General features: G+C 45.6%; 1 protein-coding gene across 3 annotated transcripts in view; it reads right to left on the bottom strand.

Annotated features, from left to right (window-relative positions):
• card11 (caspase recruitment domain family, member 11) overlaps positions 1–20821 on the bottom strand; it is a 242858-nt gene that overhangs the window by 56579 nt on the left and 165458 nt on the right. For all 3 annotated transcript variants that reach the window (XM_078240160.1, XM_078240159.1, XM_078240161.1), the window contains 3 exons: positions 14733–14912; positions 8734–8782; positions 5228–5307 (listed from right to left, as the gene is read on the bottom strand). In XM_078240160.1, the coding sequence (XP_078096286.1) occupies positions 5228–5307; positions 8734–8782; positions 14733–14912 (309 nt within the window). The remainder of the gene's footprint in view (positions 1–5227; positions 5308–8733; positions 8783–14732; positions 14913–20821) is intronic.

Raw genomic sequence — 20821 nt, 5'->3', positions numbered from 1 at the left:
AAGGGGGAGTGAGGTCAGGAGGAACCCAACTAGGGCTGAAGAGCATTGGCACGTCAGGATGTGTTCAGAACGCACACCAACTACCTCCAGATGTCTGACAGGCAATGTCAGAGACGGCTAAGGCATTCCTAGGAAGTGCTTACTGACCTGTGTGTACTTCTGCAACAAGATCTGTAACTCTGTGTCTTTGGAACTGTGGCTCTAAACGTCTTTGCAAGCAGCTCATTTCTGAGCTTCAAGAGGGACATGTGTAATATTTCCCAAGCTGTGACATACAGGTACAATACAGTATTTTATACAAATACCCTGTTCAAGAGCCACCAGATCCATCAGATTCTCAACAAATGCTGACAACCACTTCAGCAAATGACTTAGCAGCCATTATGGGGTTCCCACAGGTATTGGATGGAATCAACTCCATAGACATGGCCATTGGGGCTCCCTGGGAACTGCCAGCTGCAATTTAGTGTTTCACTTCCTTAACAGTCAAGTAGTCTCTGACACCAAAAAAGGAATATACTGGCGTGTGCTCATTTCCCAGGGATCTCTCATGACCTACACATAACAAGGGACTCCCAGCTATCACAGCTATTTCAGGCCCATGCCCAAGTGCAGGGTTGGATCCAGAGTGACAAAGGCGATCCCCACAGAACATGGCTCATGACACCAGTGCATTAGCCTAAAGCACTGCAACACTGTTGACCGCTCAGCAAAGGCAGTCACAGAGCATACCACAGGATTGCTCCAAATGCATTTCTGACACCTTGACTGGTCTGGAGATTGACATCATCTGCTGTGCCTTGCTAATCATGGCATTGCAAAGGTTGGGGGGGGGGGGGGGATTGCCAATCTAGGACATGGAGGAGCCACTAATCTCCTCAGATGGGGATGATGAAGAAGTGGAATATGAGGAGGGGATGACAGGAATCTCATGGCAGCTCTGTCGGATGCCAGGGCTATGGAGAGATGTGCCAGGGCTATCAGGGACAACCTCACCTTTGATTGTTTAAATCACGAGTGATGCAAATACCTGACCATCATTTCCCTGCTAGCTCCAATTGTGTGCCTGTCTGTCAGTCTCCAGAGTTACCTCACTACACATGTCCTCTACCCCCTAGAATTCCAAAGGGAGTGGATTATTCTCACATTGCTATCCTTATCTCTTTGTCGCACCTTCCATCTGCAGACAGTATGCTTCCTCAATACTTGAATTCTTGCACCTGTCTAGTTCTTTTCTTTCTCTGAACATTGAATAAGGCACTGGTGAACGAACCGTCACTAAAAATAGCCAAGAAAATGGCTCAGGATGGCATCAGCACCAATAAACATCAATAGAGTAGATGGGAGCTCCTGTCAGAGGCCAAGCTCAGCAAAGGAGGGAGTGACAAAGCACTTGTAGCAAGCACAGAAGAAGGATTACAATAACCAGTAGGAGGACTAGTAACAGCAGCATGAACTTTGGAATGAAAGTGAACATTGGCAAGATCAAAATGACAAAATGGATTCTGAAACAAATTTTCTGGAGAGATACCTACCGTGAGTAATGACTCAAGTGCACAGCAACCATCAGACAAAGCAGCTGGCTAAAATTTAACTTTCTAGTTCAGCTTGAGATATCATGGTTCAGAGAATCATTTCAAATTAAACGAGCACATGCACTGTTATTATCATTTCATCCATTCCATTCACCTCCCATTTTTAATTGTTCGCTTTCAATTTTTAATGCGCTACAGGTGTTACTACAATGCTTAATCAAAGCAAAATCACCAGGTAAGACATGAGCACTGAAACTGCCTGGATGAGGGGACATCAGTAAGAGCTCCCATTTAGATTTGTGCACTACACATTCCTAACAGTAAATAAAATTGCTCCATTTGATTTGCAAAGTGGCCTCACTTCCACTCCAAGCTCATCAAATTGGTTGCCAAAGCATTTGGTGAAGTCAGCAATGTTTATTTTGGATCTCTATGACAACAGGAATGCTTGCATTATGCAGTTTTTACAGCGAGGTTCATCTCTCCATTTGCCCTCTCTATTCATAATAAAACATAATACAGATGGAAGAGAACCTCGAGGTCAAAACAGAGGAGGAAAATGGTAAGGCAAATAGTGGAGAATATAAATGAACTGTCATTGTAAAGCAACTATTAATTGCTTGTCAGCTTTGACTTGCCCATTTTCATAAACTGCCTAAGGGTGCTTTCTTGTGATTCACATAAACTAGAACAGAAACTATCAAGTAAGTAATAAAAAAAAACCCTGGCCTTCCTGTGTACTGCATTAGTCTTGGTGTCCTAACACCAAGATTAGTTTAATGTAGTCAATAGCCTTTTTAGTTATTCTCGAGTACTGAAAAACATTTTGAAAAAATATGCATGTCTTGTCCTTGTCTCATCTGCAGAGAAACTTAGATTTTGCAAATTTTGAGAACTAAATATTGTTAAAGAAAGAACTTGCATTTAATTAGCACCTTTCTTAATCTCAGAACATTCCAAAGTACTTCACAGAAGGATTACAATAACCAGTAGGAGGACTAGTAACAGCAGCATGAACTTTGGAATGAAAGTGAACATTGGCAAGATCAAAATGACAAAATGGATTCTGAAACAAATTTTCTGGAGCGATACCTACCATGAGTAATGACTCAAGTGCACAGCAACCATCAGACAAAGCAACTGGCTAAAATTTAACTTTCTAGTTCAGCTTGAGATATCATGGTTCAGAGAATCATGAAGTACATGTTTTTTGAAGAAGTGACCAGAATGGTTGACGAAGGAAGGGCCGTGGATGTTGTCTATATGGACTTTAGTAAAGCGTTTGACAAAGTCCCTCATGGTAGGCTAGTGAAAAAGGTTGGATCTCATGGGATAAAGGGGGAGGTGGCTAGATGGGTGGAGAACTGGCTTGGTCATAGAAGACAGAGGGTGGTAGTGGAAGGGTCTTTTTCCGGCTGGAGGCCTGTGACTAGTGGTGTTCCGCAGGGCTCTGTATTGGGACCTCTGCTGTTTGTGATTTATATAAATGATCTGGAAGAAGGAGTAACTGGGGTGATCAGTAAGTTTGCGGACGACACAAAACTGGCAGGACTTGCAGATAGTGAGGAACATTGTCAGAGGCTACAGAAGGATATAGATAGGCTGGAAATTTGGGCAAAGAAATGGCAGATGGAGTTCAATCCTGATAAATGTGAAGTGATGCATTTTGGTGGGAATAATGTAGGGAGGAGCTACACGATAAATGGAAGAACCATAAAGGGTGTAGAGACGCAGAGGGACCTGGGTGTGCAAGTCCACAGATCTTTGAAGGTGACGTCACAGGTGGAGAAGGTGGTGAAGAAGGCATATGGCATGCTTGCCTTTATAGGACGGGGCATAGAGTATAAAAGTTGGGGTCTGATGTTGCAGATGTATAGAACGTTGGTTCGGCCGCATTTGGAATACTGCGTCCAGTTCTGGTCGCCACACTACCAGAAGGACGTGGAGGCTTTGGAGAGAGTACAGAGGAGGTTTACCAGGATGTTGCCTGGTATGGAGGGGCTTGGTTATGAGGAGAGATTGGGGAAACTAGGGTTGTTCTCCTTGGAAAGACGGAGGATGAGGGGAGACTTAATAGAGGTGTATAAAATTATGAAAGGCATAGATAGGGTGAACGGTGGGAAGCTTTTCCCCGGGTCGGTGGTGACGTTCACGAGGGGTCATAGGTTCAAGGTGAAGGGGGGGAGGTTTAACACAGATATCAGAAGGACATATTTTACACAGAGGGTCGTGGGGGCCTGGAATGTGTTGCCGGCAAGGTGGTGGAGGCGGACACACTGGGAACGTTTAAGACTTATCTAGACAGCTATATGAACGGAGTGGGAATGGAGGGATACAAAAGAGTGGTCTAGTTTGGACCAGGGAGCGGCGCGGGCTAATTGTTCTTTGTTTCTCGTTTCAAGGCTTCATTCTATGATCATCTTGCTGGTGCCAGTACAGAGCGAGACTCTGGATAGTTGGGAACCTGTCTTGGGGGCAGGGAATTCAGATGGTGTTCGTAAAGCAGAAGTGGAAATGAATAGGGTTGGGAAGCATTTTCTGATCAGGGCCAGTGTGATCTCCTGGACTCGTTTCGATCGCCACAGGGGGTCAGAGAGGAATTTCCCAGATTTTTTTTTCCCCCATATTGGCCCTGGGGTTTTCACTCTGGGTTTTCGCCTCTCCCTGGAGATCACATGGTCTGGAATGGGGGGGTGGGGGTGAGTTAATAGGTTGTGATGAACAAAGCATCGTAGCTGTGAGGGACAGCTCGGTGGATAGGATATTAGGATGTAGATAGGCTGGAAAATTGGGCGGGGATCCTGGATTCAGGATTCAATCCTGGACCGGGGAGCGGCGCGGGCTTGGAGGGCCGAAGGGCCTGTTCCTGTGCTGTATTGTTCTTTGTTCTTTGTTTGTTCTACTCCTTTGAAGAGTCGTTACAGCGATAATGTAGGACCAATTTTCCTTACACTGAATTGGGAGGAGTTTTGGGACAGGTTGTACAATAAAGACTCAATATAAATGTATGTGACTGTTCTCCATTGTTTTGACTATTGGATTCAGCATTATATTTGCTTTGTTAATGGTTGATAAGCAATATTGGGCATGTTATTTGGCATGCTAGCTCCAATCAGAGTTCTGACAAAAGGTCATCTAAACTCGAAACATTGGCTCTATTCTCTCCCCACAGATGCTGTCAGACCTGCTGAGATTTTCCAGCATTTTCTGTTGATGTTGAATGTAGAGTTAGCTAAAATTGCTTAATCTCAAATTCACCATTAGCAATTTTGACACCAGGTTTGCACTACTTTACACTTACTTGTGTTTCTGAGCAGTTTCCTCAGCTAATTTCCTGATTAGCTGGCATAATATTTGGTGGAAGATTATGGAAGCCCAAAATTACATGGTGATTCTGGCATTTCAGAGGGGAATTTCCAGTGACTGAATTCTCTCCATGGCTTACAGGTTCCATCGAGCTTTTTATATTATGCTTGAACTGCCTAGCCAGACTCCACTGACACTAAACAGTCAAGATAAGATACGGACGAACGTTTTTCATTCAATACTTTTTCTCTGACAGTTCAATCAGAACATTTCTCAAATTATTGTATCTTTGTTTTTGATGCCAGAATAATTCTCAAAGCGTTAAACGTGGCAGACAAGTAAAATACGCCTAGAGAGGGTTATAAATAGCTGTCAATGTTACTTACCATTGTACTCAGAGGATCACAGCCATTAATGGAATTAGGAGTTTCCATCTTGGTGCTGCTGACATCTGACAAATCTTCATCTAAACACATAGGAGGATGGGAAGTTCAAAAGTCAGTAACGCTAGACAATAGGTATCATGTATCAGTTAATGTATCGGAAAACTCAATATGTCAGGAGGAGAGAGAGCACATTGTGAAATCTGCCACCGTTCTTTCAGCTCAACCCATTATGTCAGCACTCTGTTCATCTTGTCAGTTACAAAGTAATAAAGGCATTAAATAAAGAACATGAGCAGCATAATATGGGTGGAAGAGAAATTTGGTGTGGACAACAACCACATGATGATAAGCATACTGGCGATCTTTATTTCTGAGGCAAGAAAGTACTTTCAGAATACTGGGCAGATATGAAGCAAAACATGTCAACTTCCAATCCTCCACAGATTACAACGTACAGCTAAATAGCTTGTTAGAAAAGTCATTATACATACTTCAATGGCCATTCCTCAAATGGACATTCCTCAAATTTTAAATTAATTAGCAGAGGCTCAGTAGCTGAAATATGATCGCAACATATTGTTTTCAACATTTTGTCATTATGCTCACAGTGGTGAAGGACCTCTGAAATAATTTAGGGTGATTATATTCCTAAAGCCAATGTTTTGAAGAAGTGAGGGCTAAAGGGGCACAGACTTCACAAAGATGTACTCGGCAAAATTGATTTTTAAATGTCTGTTTCAATATTATTTATAACCTTGTGCTGCATGTCTGCATACAAATGGAGAGCGTTTTGCCCATTTTTTTCCCAAAGCCAGCGCCCTTTTAAAGCAGCTCACTCTATAATTAAAATTACAAACACTAGCTATTTGATGCATGGACCTTGACTGAACAATCTGTGCTAATTTATTTTTTCCTTCCAGTGGTTCCTTTTAAAAGAGTAATCTATTTTGCTGCTCTGATCTCTTGCTAACATTGCCATGACTACCATTTGGAATCAGATTTTCAGCTAGACTACCTCAGTATTCGTTTAATGTCGCACCTAAAACTTTCTAAAAGAAATGGATTCCAGGGCTGGAGGTTGTGACAGATAAATTTGCTTTCGTTTACGAGTACGGCTAGATTAAAGCAGGCTGCTCCAAAATTCCTGAGAGTATAAATTTAAAAAATGTGCGAAACAATAGGAACCTACAATAAAAAAAATACATTAAATACCTCGGGAATAACTGCTTTCCCCAGAATGTGGATCTCACAACCACACAAACTAGTCGAGATGAATTGTATAAATGTATTTGAGGGGAAGCAACATCATTTTCTCTAATTATGTAACATGAGGACCAAAGCCACTGGGGGTGATTCTCCCAACCCGCTGCGCTGCTCGAGCAGTGCAACAGCTGGGAGACATCAGCAGAGGCTGTTTAGCGGGCTCCCTGTTGGGCGCCATGGCCTCTGCATGTCTCCGGCTCCAAACTTTTCGGAGTCATCATTAAATTGCAATTTCAATTTCATTAGCGGGCTCAGGACTGAAGTCTCTGGGCCCGCTAGTGTCTCCCCCCTGCCCGCCAGGAATGGTTCCCTCCAGTGGGGTTTACTCCTGCTCCCCATTAACGAGAAACAGGCAGCCCGACCTCGCTGGAAGGAGCAGAGGGCATGGAGGCCCCCCCCAGGAGGTCAAGAGTAAGGGGGGATGCCAATGACAAAGGGGTGGGGCCAGAGGAGGCAGGGCCTATTGAGGTGATGGCCTGTTGGGTGTGATTGGTGGGAGTCGCTCCCGCTGCCACTCTGCCAGAGGATCACAGGTAGAGGGAGGGAAGGGGGTGATCGTGGCTGGCCATCCGGGTGGGGGGTTCCTGGGGGTGGGGCTGCCAGGGAGGTGGGGTGGGGGGAACAGCGAGGCTTGTCTGGAGAAGTCTGGGAGACCTGCGATCGGGAGGTGGGGGTCAGAGGGGCAGCAATGTGGGGTCGCGGGGCTGGCCAGCTTGAAGTCATCCAAAACTCTGTCCACGTCCTTACCCCACACCAAATCCTATTCGCCATCCCATTATCCTTGTGCTCACTGACTTACGTTGGTTCCCACTTAAACAATCACTCAAATTTAAAATTCTCATCTTTTCTAATCACTCCATTGCCTTGTGCCTCCCTACCTCTAAAAACCCTTCAAGCCCCACAACCTTCCAAGAGATTTGCACACCTGCAATTCTGGCTTCTTGAGCATGTCTGATTTTAATCACCTTCATTTACCACGTGTCGAGATCCTAACTCTGAAATTCCTTCTCTCAACCTCTCCGTCTCTCTTTTTCTGCTTCTTCTCTGAAGACACTCTATAAAACCTCTCTCTTTCACCAGGCTTTAGGTCTTCCTCCCTAATATTTCATGATGTAACTCAGTGTCAAATTTTGCTTCGTAATGCTCCCTGGAAGCACCTGGGACATTTTAATACATTAAAGATACTGTATAAATACAAGGAAGAGGCATTGTGGCGCAGTGTGTAGTTTCCCTGCCTCTGAGCCTGAAGCTTCGGGTTCAAGTCCCACCTGCTCCTGACACAATGGGGTCGTGAAATTCCACCCTATGTAAACAAAATCACAGGTTTTTGCAGCTAGCAGGCAGGTGCAACACCTGTACAGAGAAATGGCAAGTTAAGATTTCAGGTTTCGTCTTTCTTCAGAGTTGGCTTAGTTTATGTTTTGAAGAATGGCTCTGAAAGAAGTTACACTCCCTTTTCTGAAAATCGGTGTTAAGCAGGAGGTGAAACATGTGACGCCATTTACAGGACAGTCTAAAATCAATATTACCTCCCAGGTGCCCAAAGTGAAAGCACACTCTGTATTGGCATTCACAGCCTTCATTTACCAATAGTAGAAGCTTAGTGACCCAAAGCTTCCACACATTAAGCATTTGCACACTTACATTAGACGATGCAAACTTCAGAGCTTAATTCATGATGCAGTGCATCTGGAATGGATATCTTAGACATGTATGGAAATCCAAGCTTGTTATTTTTTTTAAAGATACTGTTTCCTCTGAGTGTCTAATGATGCAGCAAAGCAGAAAAATTCAGATGTAAAACAAAGCTACTAACCATTTCATTTTCTACAAACATCTGAATTTGTAGGCAGGCAAGGAGCAATAGGTTCAGCAAGCCAACTCGAAGCAGAATATCATTATTAAACATATTCCCACCCACCTCCCACAGCCATGTAATCTCCAGGGAGAGGCACAGAGAAGTAACCCAGGGCCAATAAGGAAAATAAATACCCTGGAAAATTCCTTTCCTCAAACAATGCAAAGCAGTCCACAAGATCATGTGGTTCTATCTGCTTCATAAGTGCATGGGCTGATGTATTAAACTTTATCATAAAGTACATCTTCTAATAATAATGTCATATTGCACAGTTGATTCATCTTATCTCATTTTACTGGCTGAGTCTAAGTGGATTTTTTTTCGCTGGAAGTCCTACAAAACATAGATTCAAATTCAAAACTTTTTTACAGCTGTGTCAACGTACCTTGATAATCTTGTTGTCTGGGGAAGGTGCACGGTGACTTCGGTCTTCCCTAAATTTTAGAAGTGATAATAAAAAAGTTAAAACAGTGTTTTACATAAATGGACTAAAAATAAATCTTGTGCAATATGCACATCTGTTTTTATTAAACTCCTCCACAATATTTAACATTCAAACCCACTTAAAATAAGGAAAACAGATCGTAAAGTGTGTGTGTCACAGAAATCACTTGCTCACTTGCTTGTAAATGTGACAAATGGTGCAATTATTGGCTGCTAGTCAACAACCAAAGCAAAATAGGCTTCTCTGGAACTTCCCATGCACAGAAGTCAGAGTGTGTTAACTGGTGAAGGACAATGAATGGACACTGAGCAGCAGCAGAAAAATGGAAGGAAGGGACTGACGGAGGCAACTGTTGTTTGGCTGGTTCTTGAAGTCTGTCGGAGAGGTGGCGAGGACAAAATTTTCAGGAGGGAGTTCCAAAAAGATGGTGCATCACTCAAGGGGTCAGGTCAACGGAAGAGAAGAAATGGGGAATTAGAAACAGATCAGCAGTGGAGACACTGTCAGAAGGAAAAGTCTGTTGGGGACTAAGAAAAAAGGGCTTTGGAGATGATGGTGAAATTCTTAGTCAACTCACTGAGCTACACGTCATCTGTGGAACTCAGCTAAGACACAGGTAACGGGGAATTTAGGCTTTAGTGAAAACAAGAACAATGGCTACGGTATTACAACTGATTTGCAATTCACAGGGTGGGGGTTGGGAGTGAGGAAGGTCCTGTCAGGAGAAGGTTGGAAAAGCAGACAAGAAGCAAAGCTGCTGCAAATCTGAAAGAAAAATAGAAAAAGCTGGAATTATTCAGCAGCCTAGTCAGCAGCTGTTGCGAAAGCACACTTATTAGCAATTCAGGTATGGAGTCTATGACAGCTGAACAGGAATGACAGATGAATAATTTTTAGAAAAAAATGAGATCAAAGAGAAGAAGAGGGGATGTATTCTTAAAGTGATTAATAATGAAATGGGAGATTTTTAAAATTTATTCTGTCATGGGTTGTGGGCATCGCTGGCTAGGCCAGAATTTATTGTCCATCCCTAATTGTCCCCAAGAAGTTGGTGGTGAGCCATCTTCTTGAACTGCGTTAATCCCTGTGAAGTGGGTACACCCACAGTGCTGTTATGGAGGGAGTTCCAGGATTTTTAACTCAATGACAGTGAAGGAACAGCAATGTACTTCCAAGTTAAAATGGTGAGTGGCTTGGAGGGGAACTTGGTGGTGTTCCCATGCAAGTGCTGCCCTTGTCCTTCCAGGTGGGAGAAGCCACAAGTTCAGAAGGTGCTGTCGAAGGGGCTCTGGATAGTTGCTGCAGTGTATCTTGTGGTCGTTTCACATTTCCGCCACTGTGCATCAGTGGTGGTGGGAGTGAAAGTTGAAGGTGGTGGAATGGGTGTCAATTAAGCAGGTAGTCTTGTCCTGGATGGTGTCAATCATCTTGAGAGTTGTTGGAGCAGCATTCATCCAGAAAAGTGGAGAGCTTTCCATCAAACTCCTAACTTGTGCCTTGTAGATTTTGGACAGGCTTTGGGAAGTCAGGAAGCAAATTACTCGCTGCAGAATTCAGAGCCTCTGATTTGCTGTTGCAGGCACAGTATTTATATGACTGGTCTAGTTTCTGGTCAATGGTAACCCTCATGATGCTGATAGTGAGGATTAAGCGATGCTAATGGCATACAACGCCAAGGGAAGATGGTTAGATTTTCTGTTGTTGGAGACAGTCATTGTTTGGTACTTGTGTGGTGCAAATGTTACTTGCAACGTATCATAAAATCATAGAATCCCCACCATGCAGAAAAAGGCCATTTGGCTCATCATGTATGCACTGACAACAATCCCACCCAGGCCCTATCCCCGCAACCCTACCTATTTAGTCCCCCTGACACAAAGGGGCAATTTAGCATGGCCAATCAACCTAACCTGCATATCTTTTGATTGTGGCAGGAAACTGGAGCACCCAGAGGAAACCCACGCAGACACGGGGAGAACCTACAAACTCCACACAGACAGTGAGCCGAGGCCGGAATTGAACCCGGGTCCCTGGCGCCGTGAGGCAGCAGTGCTAATCACTGTGCCACCATGCTGCAGTCAGAATGTTGTCCAGATCTTGCTGCAAATGGACATGGACAGCTTCAGCCTGTGAAGCAGCTGGAAGTGATAGGGCTGTGGACACAGTCCTAAGAAATTCCTGCATGTATGTGCTGGGACTGAGTTGATTGACATCCAACAACCACTTTGTGCTAGGTGTGACTCCAACCAGCTGAGAATTTCCCCCTTGATTCCCATTGACTCCAGTTTTGCTAGGGTTCCTTGGTGCCACACTCAGTCAAATGCTGCTTTGATGTCAAGGGCAGTCACTCTCACCTCACCTCTTGAGTTTAACACTTTTGTGCATGTTTGATCCCATGCTATAATGAGGTCAGATGGTTAAATGGCTGATATTATATTAAGATAGGTTAAGAAGACGCATAGTAAAGGAAATTAAAAGACGTTAAGAGATGGAGAGATTGTGTAAATAACTGACAATGATGGTTCCTTTTTAGCAGGATATCATGATCAAACATATTGACCAGAATTTTCCAGCTGTTCACACCAGCGGGATCTTCTGGTTCTGATCTTCTGTGGGTTTCCCGGTAGCATGGGGTTCAGTCGACGGGAAATCTCATTGACAGCGGCGGGACTGGAAGATCCCATTGCCCACAAATGGTGCGCTGCCTCCCGCTGCGAGAAACTTGCCACAGAGGGGTCAGGTATCTCCTCCATCATTGCATCAAATGTGCTTTATAAACCTAAATATAATGATTGAAATAAATGGACTGGGAATAATTTTGACTTTGAGTAACCAAGTGAAACCAGTGATATAAATATATAAAAAGGAATAGAGTGGCTAGAGTGAATGTTGGACCCTTGGAGGACGAGAGGGGGGAGTTAATAGTGGGAAATGAGGATATGGCTGAGTCTTTAAATAAGTTTTTTGTGTCGGTCTTCACGGTGGAGGACACAAATAGTTTGCCAAATATGAACGATAGAGGGTTGGCAGCAGGAGAAATACTTAATACAATTAATGTTACCAGAGAGGCAGTGCTGGGTAGACTAATGGGACTGAAGGTGGACAAGTCCCCGGGTCCGGATGGAATGCATCCCAGGGTATTGAAAGAAATGTCAGAGGTAATAGTGGATGCGTTAGTGATTATTTATCAAAACTCGTTGCATTCTGGGGTAGTGCTGGTTGATTGGAAAACGGCTAATGTTACGCCGCTGTTTAAAAAAGGAAGGAGACAAAAGGCGGGTAACTATAGGCCGGTCAGCTTAACGTCTGTAGTAGGGAAAATGCTGGAATCCATTATTAAAGAGGAGATAGCAGGGCATCTGGATAGAAATGGTTCGATCAATCAGACACAGCATGGATTCATGAGGGGAAAGTCGTGCTTGACGAACATGTTGGATTTTTATGAAGATGTGACTAGGGCGGTTGATGGAGGAGAACCGGTGGATGCGGTGTTTTTGGATTTCCAAAAGGCGTTTGATAAGGTGCCCCAGAAAAGGCTGCTGAAGAAGATTAGTAAGAAGTTTAACAACACCAGGTTAAAGTCCAACAGGTTTATTTGGTAGCAAAAGCCACACAAGCTTTCGAGGCTCTGAGCCCCTTCTTCAGGTGAGTGGGAATTCTGTTCACAAACAGAACTTATAAGACACAGACTCAATTTACATGAATAATGGTTGGAATGCGAATACTTACAACTAATCCAGTCTTTAAGAAACAAAACAATGGGAGTGGAGAGAGCATCAAGACAGGCTAAAAAGATGTGTATTGTCTCCAGACACCTGGTGTCTGGAGACAACCTGGTGTTGTTAAACTTCTTACTGTGTTTACCCCAGTCCAACGCCGGCATCTCCACATCAAGAAGATTAGGGCACACGGAGTTGGGGGTAGTGTGTTAAAGTGGATTGGGGTCTGGCTATCCGACAGGAAGCAAAGAGTCGGAATAAATGGGTGTTTTTCCGGTTGGAGGAAGGTAACTAGTGGCGTGCCGCAGGGATCGGTACTCGGGCCGCAACTGTTTACCATTTATATAGATGATCTGGAGGAGGGGACGGAGTGTAGGGTAACAAAGTTTGCAGACGACACAAAGATAAGTGGAAAAGTGAATCGTGTGGAGGACGGAGAAGATCTGCAGAGAGATTTGGACAGGCTGAGTGAGTGGGCGAGGATATGGCAAATGGAGTATAACGTTGATAAATGCGAGGTTATACACTTTGGAGGAAATAATAACAAATGGGATTACTATCTCAATGGAAACAAATTAAAACATGCTACCGTGCAAAGGGACCTGGGGGTCCTTGTGCATGAGACGCAAAAGCCCAGTCTGCAGGTACAACAGGTGATCAAGAAGGCAAATGGGATGTTGGCCTATATTGCGAGGGGGATAGAATATAAAAGCAGGGATGTCTTGATGCACCTGTACAGGGCATTGGTGAGGCCGCAGCTGGAATACTGTGTGCAGTATTGGTCCCCTTATATGAGGAAGGATATATTGGCATTGGAGGGAGTGCAGAGAAGGTTCACCAGGTTGATACCGGAGATGAGGGGTTTGGATTATGAGGAGAGGCTGAGGAGATTGGGTTTGTACTCGTTGGAGTTTAGAAGGATGAGGGGGGATCTTATGGAGACTTATAAGATAATGCGGGGGCTGGATAGGGTGGAGGCGGAGAGATTCTTTCCACTTAGTAAGGAAGTTAAAACTAGAGGACACAGCCTCAAAATAAAGGGGGGTCGGTTTAAGACAGAGTTGAGGAGGAACTTCTTCTCCCAGAGGGTGGTGAATCTCTGGAATTCTCTGCCCACTGAGGTGGTGGAGGCTACCTCGCTGAATATGTTTAAAGCGCGGATGGATGGATTCCTGATCGGTAAGGGAATTAAGGGTTATGGGGATCAGGCGGGTAAGTGGTACTGATCCACGTCAGATCAGCCATGATCTTATTGAATGGCGGGGCAGGCTCGAGGGGCTAGATGGCCTACTCCTGCTCCTATTTCTTATGTTCTTATGTTCTTATATCAATGCAGACACCAATTATAAATCTCCCAATTTGCATATCGATTGCAAATGATGGAAATTGCTCAGGTTACACCATCATGCAAAGTCAAAATGAGCCACTCTCGGTGTCAAAGGAGTGAATGAAACACTGGTGAGGTTTTTTAATTTTCAGCAACATAAAACTGAATAGGTGCCTGGATGCATTCCAGCTCTGACAAACTGCAACATGGAACAACAGTGTGCGTGTTTGTGATCATAAATAGTCCCAAGCAGTGACTTCCCTACTTTTATCATGCTGCCCTGGGGCGGGAGTCAAGTGGAGGTTGAGAAGTTTCTTTCCAAGGAACAAGGCAAAACTGGCTTACTGACAACAGGCCGGAGCTGATCTCCATCCTATGGCATTCACCAAGTTAAACACGTGGCACAAGAAGAGTAAAAAATAATGAAGAAGATTCTCAGGCAGATGAGAAGACAATGGACACCGAGGATAGTCAGAAGTAACTCATATCACACCATTACATCACCTCACACTGCTGCACGGTACCGTAGCCTAGTCGCGTTTATAGATCATTCTTAATTTTTCATGGTTATGGCTTGGTCCCAAGTTATTTTTTTGATAGATACTAATCAGTGCAAATTAGGGTTCGCATTGTGCTGTGTCGCCACATTCAGCAAGAATTTAATTGAATTTATTTGGACTCCTTTCACATCAGCAGCAAGTCAAAGACATGAGTCAGTCATTATATCACTGTCCCTCATCCTTCAAAAAATGCTTCATATCTTAAGGTAGCGAAAGCTTTGAATACTTCAGCTTACAACTTACAGGAGATCTTCAGTCTGCATCACTAAGACTGGCATTTCATTTGAACCTTTCACCAAAGAAAGCTAATCTTATAAGTTAACAGCTACATACAATTCCGTAAACTTTAAGGTTTGGTCTCCGTCTCAGTCGTGGCTCCTGCACAAAAAATTCATTATCTTCGGGAGATTCCTCTGATGTGGATGAACTCGCCTGCTCCTGTCCATTCCTCTTCTGGCAGGAATGGCAGTAAGTCTGAGAGATAACGGTGGCTGGAATATTCCGTGGCAGGCTCTGTATAAATAGACAGAAAGAGTGAAATTTATGCTGAGCTATTCGTCCTCAAAGACATTTTCCCTTTGGGACCTCTTGCCCTCCAACCTTCCTCCTCCCATGTCCCCTCCCCTCACGTGCTGGGGAATGATTCCAGAAGGCCTGGATGCCATCCAATACTCTACCCGTTCAACCGTTCTTTACATCTCATCCAAGGCAAGGGGCGCAGTCTTACCAAAAAAGATTCTAAGGGCGCGATCTTATGACTTCATTCTGCCTGACTTTCAGTGAGGCAAAGTGGTAAGATCAGAAACACGCAGGGTTTTTCGCCTCCCCCGATCGCACCGGCCCTGTTTTGTTGGTGAAATTAGCTTCGTGCCCAGAAAGGGGAATTTAAATATTAATGACATGGTTTACATATCATTAACGAGCCCCGGATGCTATCGTCCGGGCTCACTTACCTTCACCACTTTGTTGGTCAAGGTTCTCCCTGGCGAGAATGACAGATGGTCTCCCCCAGCGGCACTGCCCACCAGTCACCTTGACACTGCCCACTGGGCACCATAACTAGGGTGGAGCTATGATGGCTGGGTGGGGGAGGGGTGGGAATGGGAACTCTGCCAGGTGAGAGGGAGGAAACTCTGCCAGGGTGGAAGGGAAGGTGAGAACTCTGCTGGGGTTGTGATCGACGGCAGGGGGGAATGGAACTCTGCAGAATGGGTCGAAATAGGGATAGGAGGGAAGGGAATTCTGTAGGGTGGGAGGGAGGGAACTCTACGGGGTGGGGGGGGGGTCCCGATGTCCATTGGGGGGTGGGGGGAGGGGGCAGCAGGAGATCTCCCAGTACACTGGGAGATCACAGTGCCTGTGCAATTGCGTGCCGAGAGCTCAGCGGCCGGCTTCCCCAGCAAGCTCAGGCTCGAGTCTGAAACTCCCATTTTCTGGCTCGGTCGGCACACAGAGGTTTTTTTCGTAAGATCGCACCCTCCGGACAGAATTTTCCCATTCCCACCCGCCACGAGAATCACAGCAGGAGGGACATGGAACATGCAGAGGTCCGTTGGCCTCGGGAGGATTTTCTGGTCTTGGGACGAGCGTGGCTGGAAAATCCAGCCCTGACTGTCAAAAGAGCTTGAAAATGGGAGTGTTTCACTCCTATTTTAGGTGTGAGTTTGGCACTGCAATCTTCCAACATTGTCAACTTTTTTGGCAATCGGGATATTCATGCCGGAAAGGGAAGCGGAGCCTATGCACACCGGGGAAGCCGGCTGCAGAGCACTCGGGCACCATGGGAGTCCTCCTGCCACCCCTTCCCACCCCTCCCCATAGTCATTGCTCCCCACCTCATCCCATCATCGGCGGTAGTGTAACATCCATATCCCGCCACCCCCCCCGCCATGGCAGCACCGGTCGCCAGAATCGGGGCGTCAGGACACCCCCAATGAGTCCCTGCCATGAGCCCCACTGCGACACAACCCGTCTGCAGCCCTGCTCTTTCCCCCCACCCTTTGCACTGCCCACGGCCACCCTTGGGGCTTCAATGGCATCTGATCCCCCCAGCATGGCCCTGGTGCCCATGGCCCATGGGGACCATGAGTGATTCTCATTGGGGAGTTGGCTCGCCGATGAGAGTGGAAGCGTCCGGGAGGCCAGAAACGGCCATGCCAGTGCCCGGTAATGTCATGTTAATAATGATGTTAATATTCAAATCAGCCTCGTGCCCTTTCTGGTCTCAAAGCCAATTCCGTTGGCAAATCAAAGCTGGGAAGATGGCGTTCGGCATCAAAACAGTTGGCGCGAGCTGGCTTTTTGGTCTCTTCCTGGCTCACCACATTAATCAACCGGCACAATGGGCCAACAAGATCATGCCCAAGGAGTCTCCATCAGTTCTTTGATTACGTAAAGAACCATTGCAAAGCATGATCCCAATCACACACCCACATGGACACATATATGCACACACACACGCACATGCATGCTCACATGTGCATGTTCACATGTAAAGGCACACTCAACGCCCAAACTCTCTCGAGTGAGAGTTTTTGGATACTGATCAGGTAGTAGAAGCTGTGATATTTCTTTTCCTTCCCTGTCTTGCCCAGATTTAAGTGTGTGGATCAGTACGACACAGGCAGCGCCATTATATTTTGGAGAGGGGAGCTCCAAACGTGTTTCATCAAAGGATTTGTTTTCTTTTAGAGATCGGAAAACATCACCTTTACACCATGTCCCTGGCCCCCCAAATATATACTGCTCTCCTTCAGGCAGCAGAACAAATAAAATCATCATCTTCTCCAATCAAAAGGCAGAAGAGAATTAGAACACGATGTTAAAGTACAGGATGAGTGCTTGGAGATGGATGGATCATGAATAATTCAGGAATGTCCAGAGACCTAATATGAGTTTCCATAGATGATTGTAAATTAAAATTAAAGATCATTCACAGGAATGAACATGTGACTGGAGGATTTAATGCCACCTTTGTAAGTTCTGAACATGAACTTTCCAAGTGTGCAGTTCTTCAAACTCCATGTAAAGAATTATTAGTGTCAAAAATGGGTTTCATGTATTTTTGAGTGAAAAAGTCTGCAGTCTGTACAAAGGTAAAGCTCTGTATGTTACTGCTTGGGGGATCTTGTTCTGTGAAAATGATCTGCCTCATTATAACAGCAACTTCAAATTGGCCGTAATGCATTTTGGGATGTTCTGAGGTTAAGACAGACACTATATAAATGCAGGTCTTTTCATTCTTTACTTTTCAGAATATTCTTGCCAATTAAAAAATAATAATTCTCAGGATGTGGGTATCATTGGCCAGGCCAGCATTTGCTGCCTATTCATAATTGTCCTGACAAAGGTAGTATTGAGCAGCCTTCTTGAACTGCTGCAGTCCATGTAGTGTAGATACATCCATAGTGCTGTTAGGAAGGAAGTTCCAGGGCTTGACTCAGCAACAGGGAAGGTATGGTATGCAGCTTGGAGGGGAACTTGTAGATGGCGGTGTTGCAATTCATCTGCTGTGCTTGTCCTTTTAAGTGGTAGAGGATGCGGGTTTAAAAGGTGCTGTTGAAGGAGCCTTGGTGAGTTGCTGCAGTACATCTTGTCAATGGCACACACAGCTGCCATCGTGCACTGGTGGAGGGAGGGAATGGTTAATGTAGTGGATGAAGTACCAATCAAGCAGGCTGGATTAAGACATTGTCCTGACTCTACTTATAAAGGAATCTTAAGGACTTCCACTCACTCTGATCTTGAGTTGATCCCCAATCTCAGAAATGAGCAACAGCCTGATAGTCTCGCAAAGCTTTGGAAAAAGCATCCATACTAACAATGAGGAAATGCTGAGGCAGAGTGACACACACACTCCTGAAATGTAGAGAGACAGGGGGGAAAGAGACACACACACACACACTACTGGAACATAGAGAGGGGAGAGAGAGAGAGACACACACACTACAGAAATACTAAGGGTTTTAACTCTTTGGGTCTTCAAAAATCCAGCATTAAAAATGGGTTCTAGCAGGCATGTCATATTATGAACTTTCAGGCAATACTTACAAAATGGACACATGTAAGCTATTAAGATGGCATTTGGACTACAGCAGTATCCAGTCTCTGGCAAATACCTAATTATATATGGACAAAGGCGAGGATACCACACAGCCATTTGTAAAAAATTTACAAGTCATTGTTGAAGGATGGGCCAACATCGAAAGACTATGGAGTATCCAGACTACCTGTGTCCATGTTTCACGTTAGATGAAAGGGAAGATCGAAACTCAATGGCCACTATCAACTTCCAATTGCATCATGATGCCCACCCCCATCCCAATTAGACTGGGTGGGCCTCAGAGGTTTTAGTCTAGTGGTCCTGTGATTGAAGCTGCTTTCAGCAACTGCGCCTTTATTACCTCAGGATCCAGCAGATTCATCAGAACTGCCCATCATTAGCCAGTCTGAGAACCAGACTCTGAAACTAGTTGCAAGTCATCGAACAGCCATAGTACTCAACCTGTTCCAATTTCAAAGTTCACTTGAGAAACAACCTCCTAGATAATGGACTACAGGAAACTTCACAGCCTGCTTTGTTTTACAAAACTCTCACTTAAGTGTAAGCGTGAGTGAGGCGAGTGAGGCGAGGAGGGAGTGAGGCGAGGAGGGAGTGAGGCGAGGAGGGAGTGAGGCGAGGAGGGAGTGAGGCGAGGAGGGAGTGAGGCGAGGAGGGAGTGAGGCGAGGAGGGAGTGAGGCGAGGAGGGAGTGAGGCGAGGAGGGAGTGAGGCGGGGAGGGAGTGAGGCGGGGAGGGAGTGAGGCGGGGAGGGAGTGAGGCGGGGAGGGAGTGAGGCGGGGAGGGAGTGAGGCGGGGAGGGAGTGAGGCGGGGAGGGAGTGAGGCGGGGAGGGAGTGAGGCGGGGAGGGAGTGAGGCGGGGAGGGAGTGAGGCGGGGAGGGAGTGAGGCGGGGAGGGAGTGAGGCGGGGAGGGAATGAGGCGGGGAGGGAATGAGGCGGGGAGGGAATGAGGCGGGGAGGGAATGAGGCGGGGAGGGAATGAGGCGGGGAGGGAATGAGGCGGGGAGGGAATGAGGCGGGGAGGTAATGAGGTGGGGAGGGTGTGAGTGTGGAGGGAGTGAGTGTGGAGGGAGTGAGTGTGGAATGGAGGAGAGGAGTGAGTGAGGAGAGGAGTGAGTGAGGTGAGGAGTGAGTGAGGTGCGTGTGTGTGTGTGCGCGCGCGCATGTGTGTGCGTGTGTGTGCGTGTGATATTGTGTTAATGCAAGTGTGAGAATATCCTTCTTTATTTTAAATGCACAGAAGGGCTCCTGATATGATTGGAATATATACTCAGGGGTAAGAAAACACACACCTCTTTCCATACAAAACCTACTAATTACGGGCAGTAAGAGAGCAGATACATTCTGTCCATTTCTGGTCGTGTTTTCATCTGAAATAATATGTGTAGTGCAGTGGTTAGCATCCTTGCCTCTAAGCCAGAAGCTCCAGGATCAACTCCCAGTCCAGGACTCGATGGTCAAGGAAGTATGTTCATTACGAGGACAAACAGGGTGAATATCAATGTGTAAATCCTTCCAACATACGCCAAAGGCAGGTGGTAAGAGTAGGAGAGATTGCTGGTCAGCCATGTGATGGGAGGACTGTTGGAGCCTCTACCATCACTATCCATAGCTCCAGGCTACAACATGCATGTAAAAGTGCATGTTGCCACAGCAACTTAGGCTCCATGGGGGTTGTTTGGTTCAGTGGCCAGTTGGATCAGATTGGTGCCAAGCAGGATGTTCGATCTCCATTCTGGCTGGGGTGGATTCGGGGGCTGCCTCTTTGTCCTAACCATGGTACTGTGGGTTGGACCTGCCCTTGGGAAGAGAGCTCAAGAAGAAAATATTGCACATTGGGGAGGCAATGGCCTAGTGGTATTATCACTAGACTATTAATCCAGAAACTCAGCCAATGTTCTGGGGACCGGGGTTCGAAACCTGCCACAGCAGATGGTGGAAATTTGAATTCAATAAAAAATATTTGCAATTAAGAATCTACTGATGACCATGAAACCATTGTCGATTGTCGTTAAAAACCCATCTGGTTCACGAACTTCCTTTAGGAAAGGAGATCTGCCGTCCTTACCTGGTCTGGCCTACATTTGACTCAATGTGGTTGACTCCCAACTGCCCTCCTAGGGCAACTAGGGATGGACAATAAATGCTGGCCAACCAGTGATGCCCATGTCCCATGAATGAATAAAGAAAACACACAAATTCACAGAACGTCCCTCTAAAAGACTGGCACGCACTGTGATGTACAGGGGCAACAACTACAACAAAAATCATCTCTGACATTTTGTATATTTGTGACTCAGGCTTGTGTCAATTAAATTTGATAAGACTGATGGATATAAATCTGACCAGATAGAATGTGCAC

Source organism: Mustelus asterias, chromosome 23 (assembly GCF_964213995.1).
Source record: "Mustelus asterias chromosome 23, sMusAst1.hap1.1, whole genome shotgun sequence".
NCBI classification, from domain to species: domain Eukaryota; kingdom Metazoa; phylum Chordata; class Chondrichthyes; order Carcharhiniformes; family Triakidae; genus Mustelus; species Mustelus asterias.
Note: the sequence above shows the minus strand (reverse complement) of the source record. Positions and strands in the feature narration are given on the sequence as shown.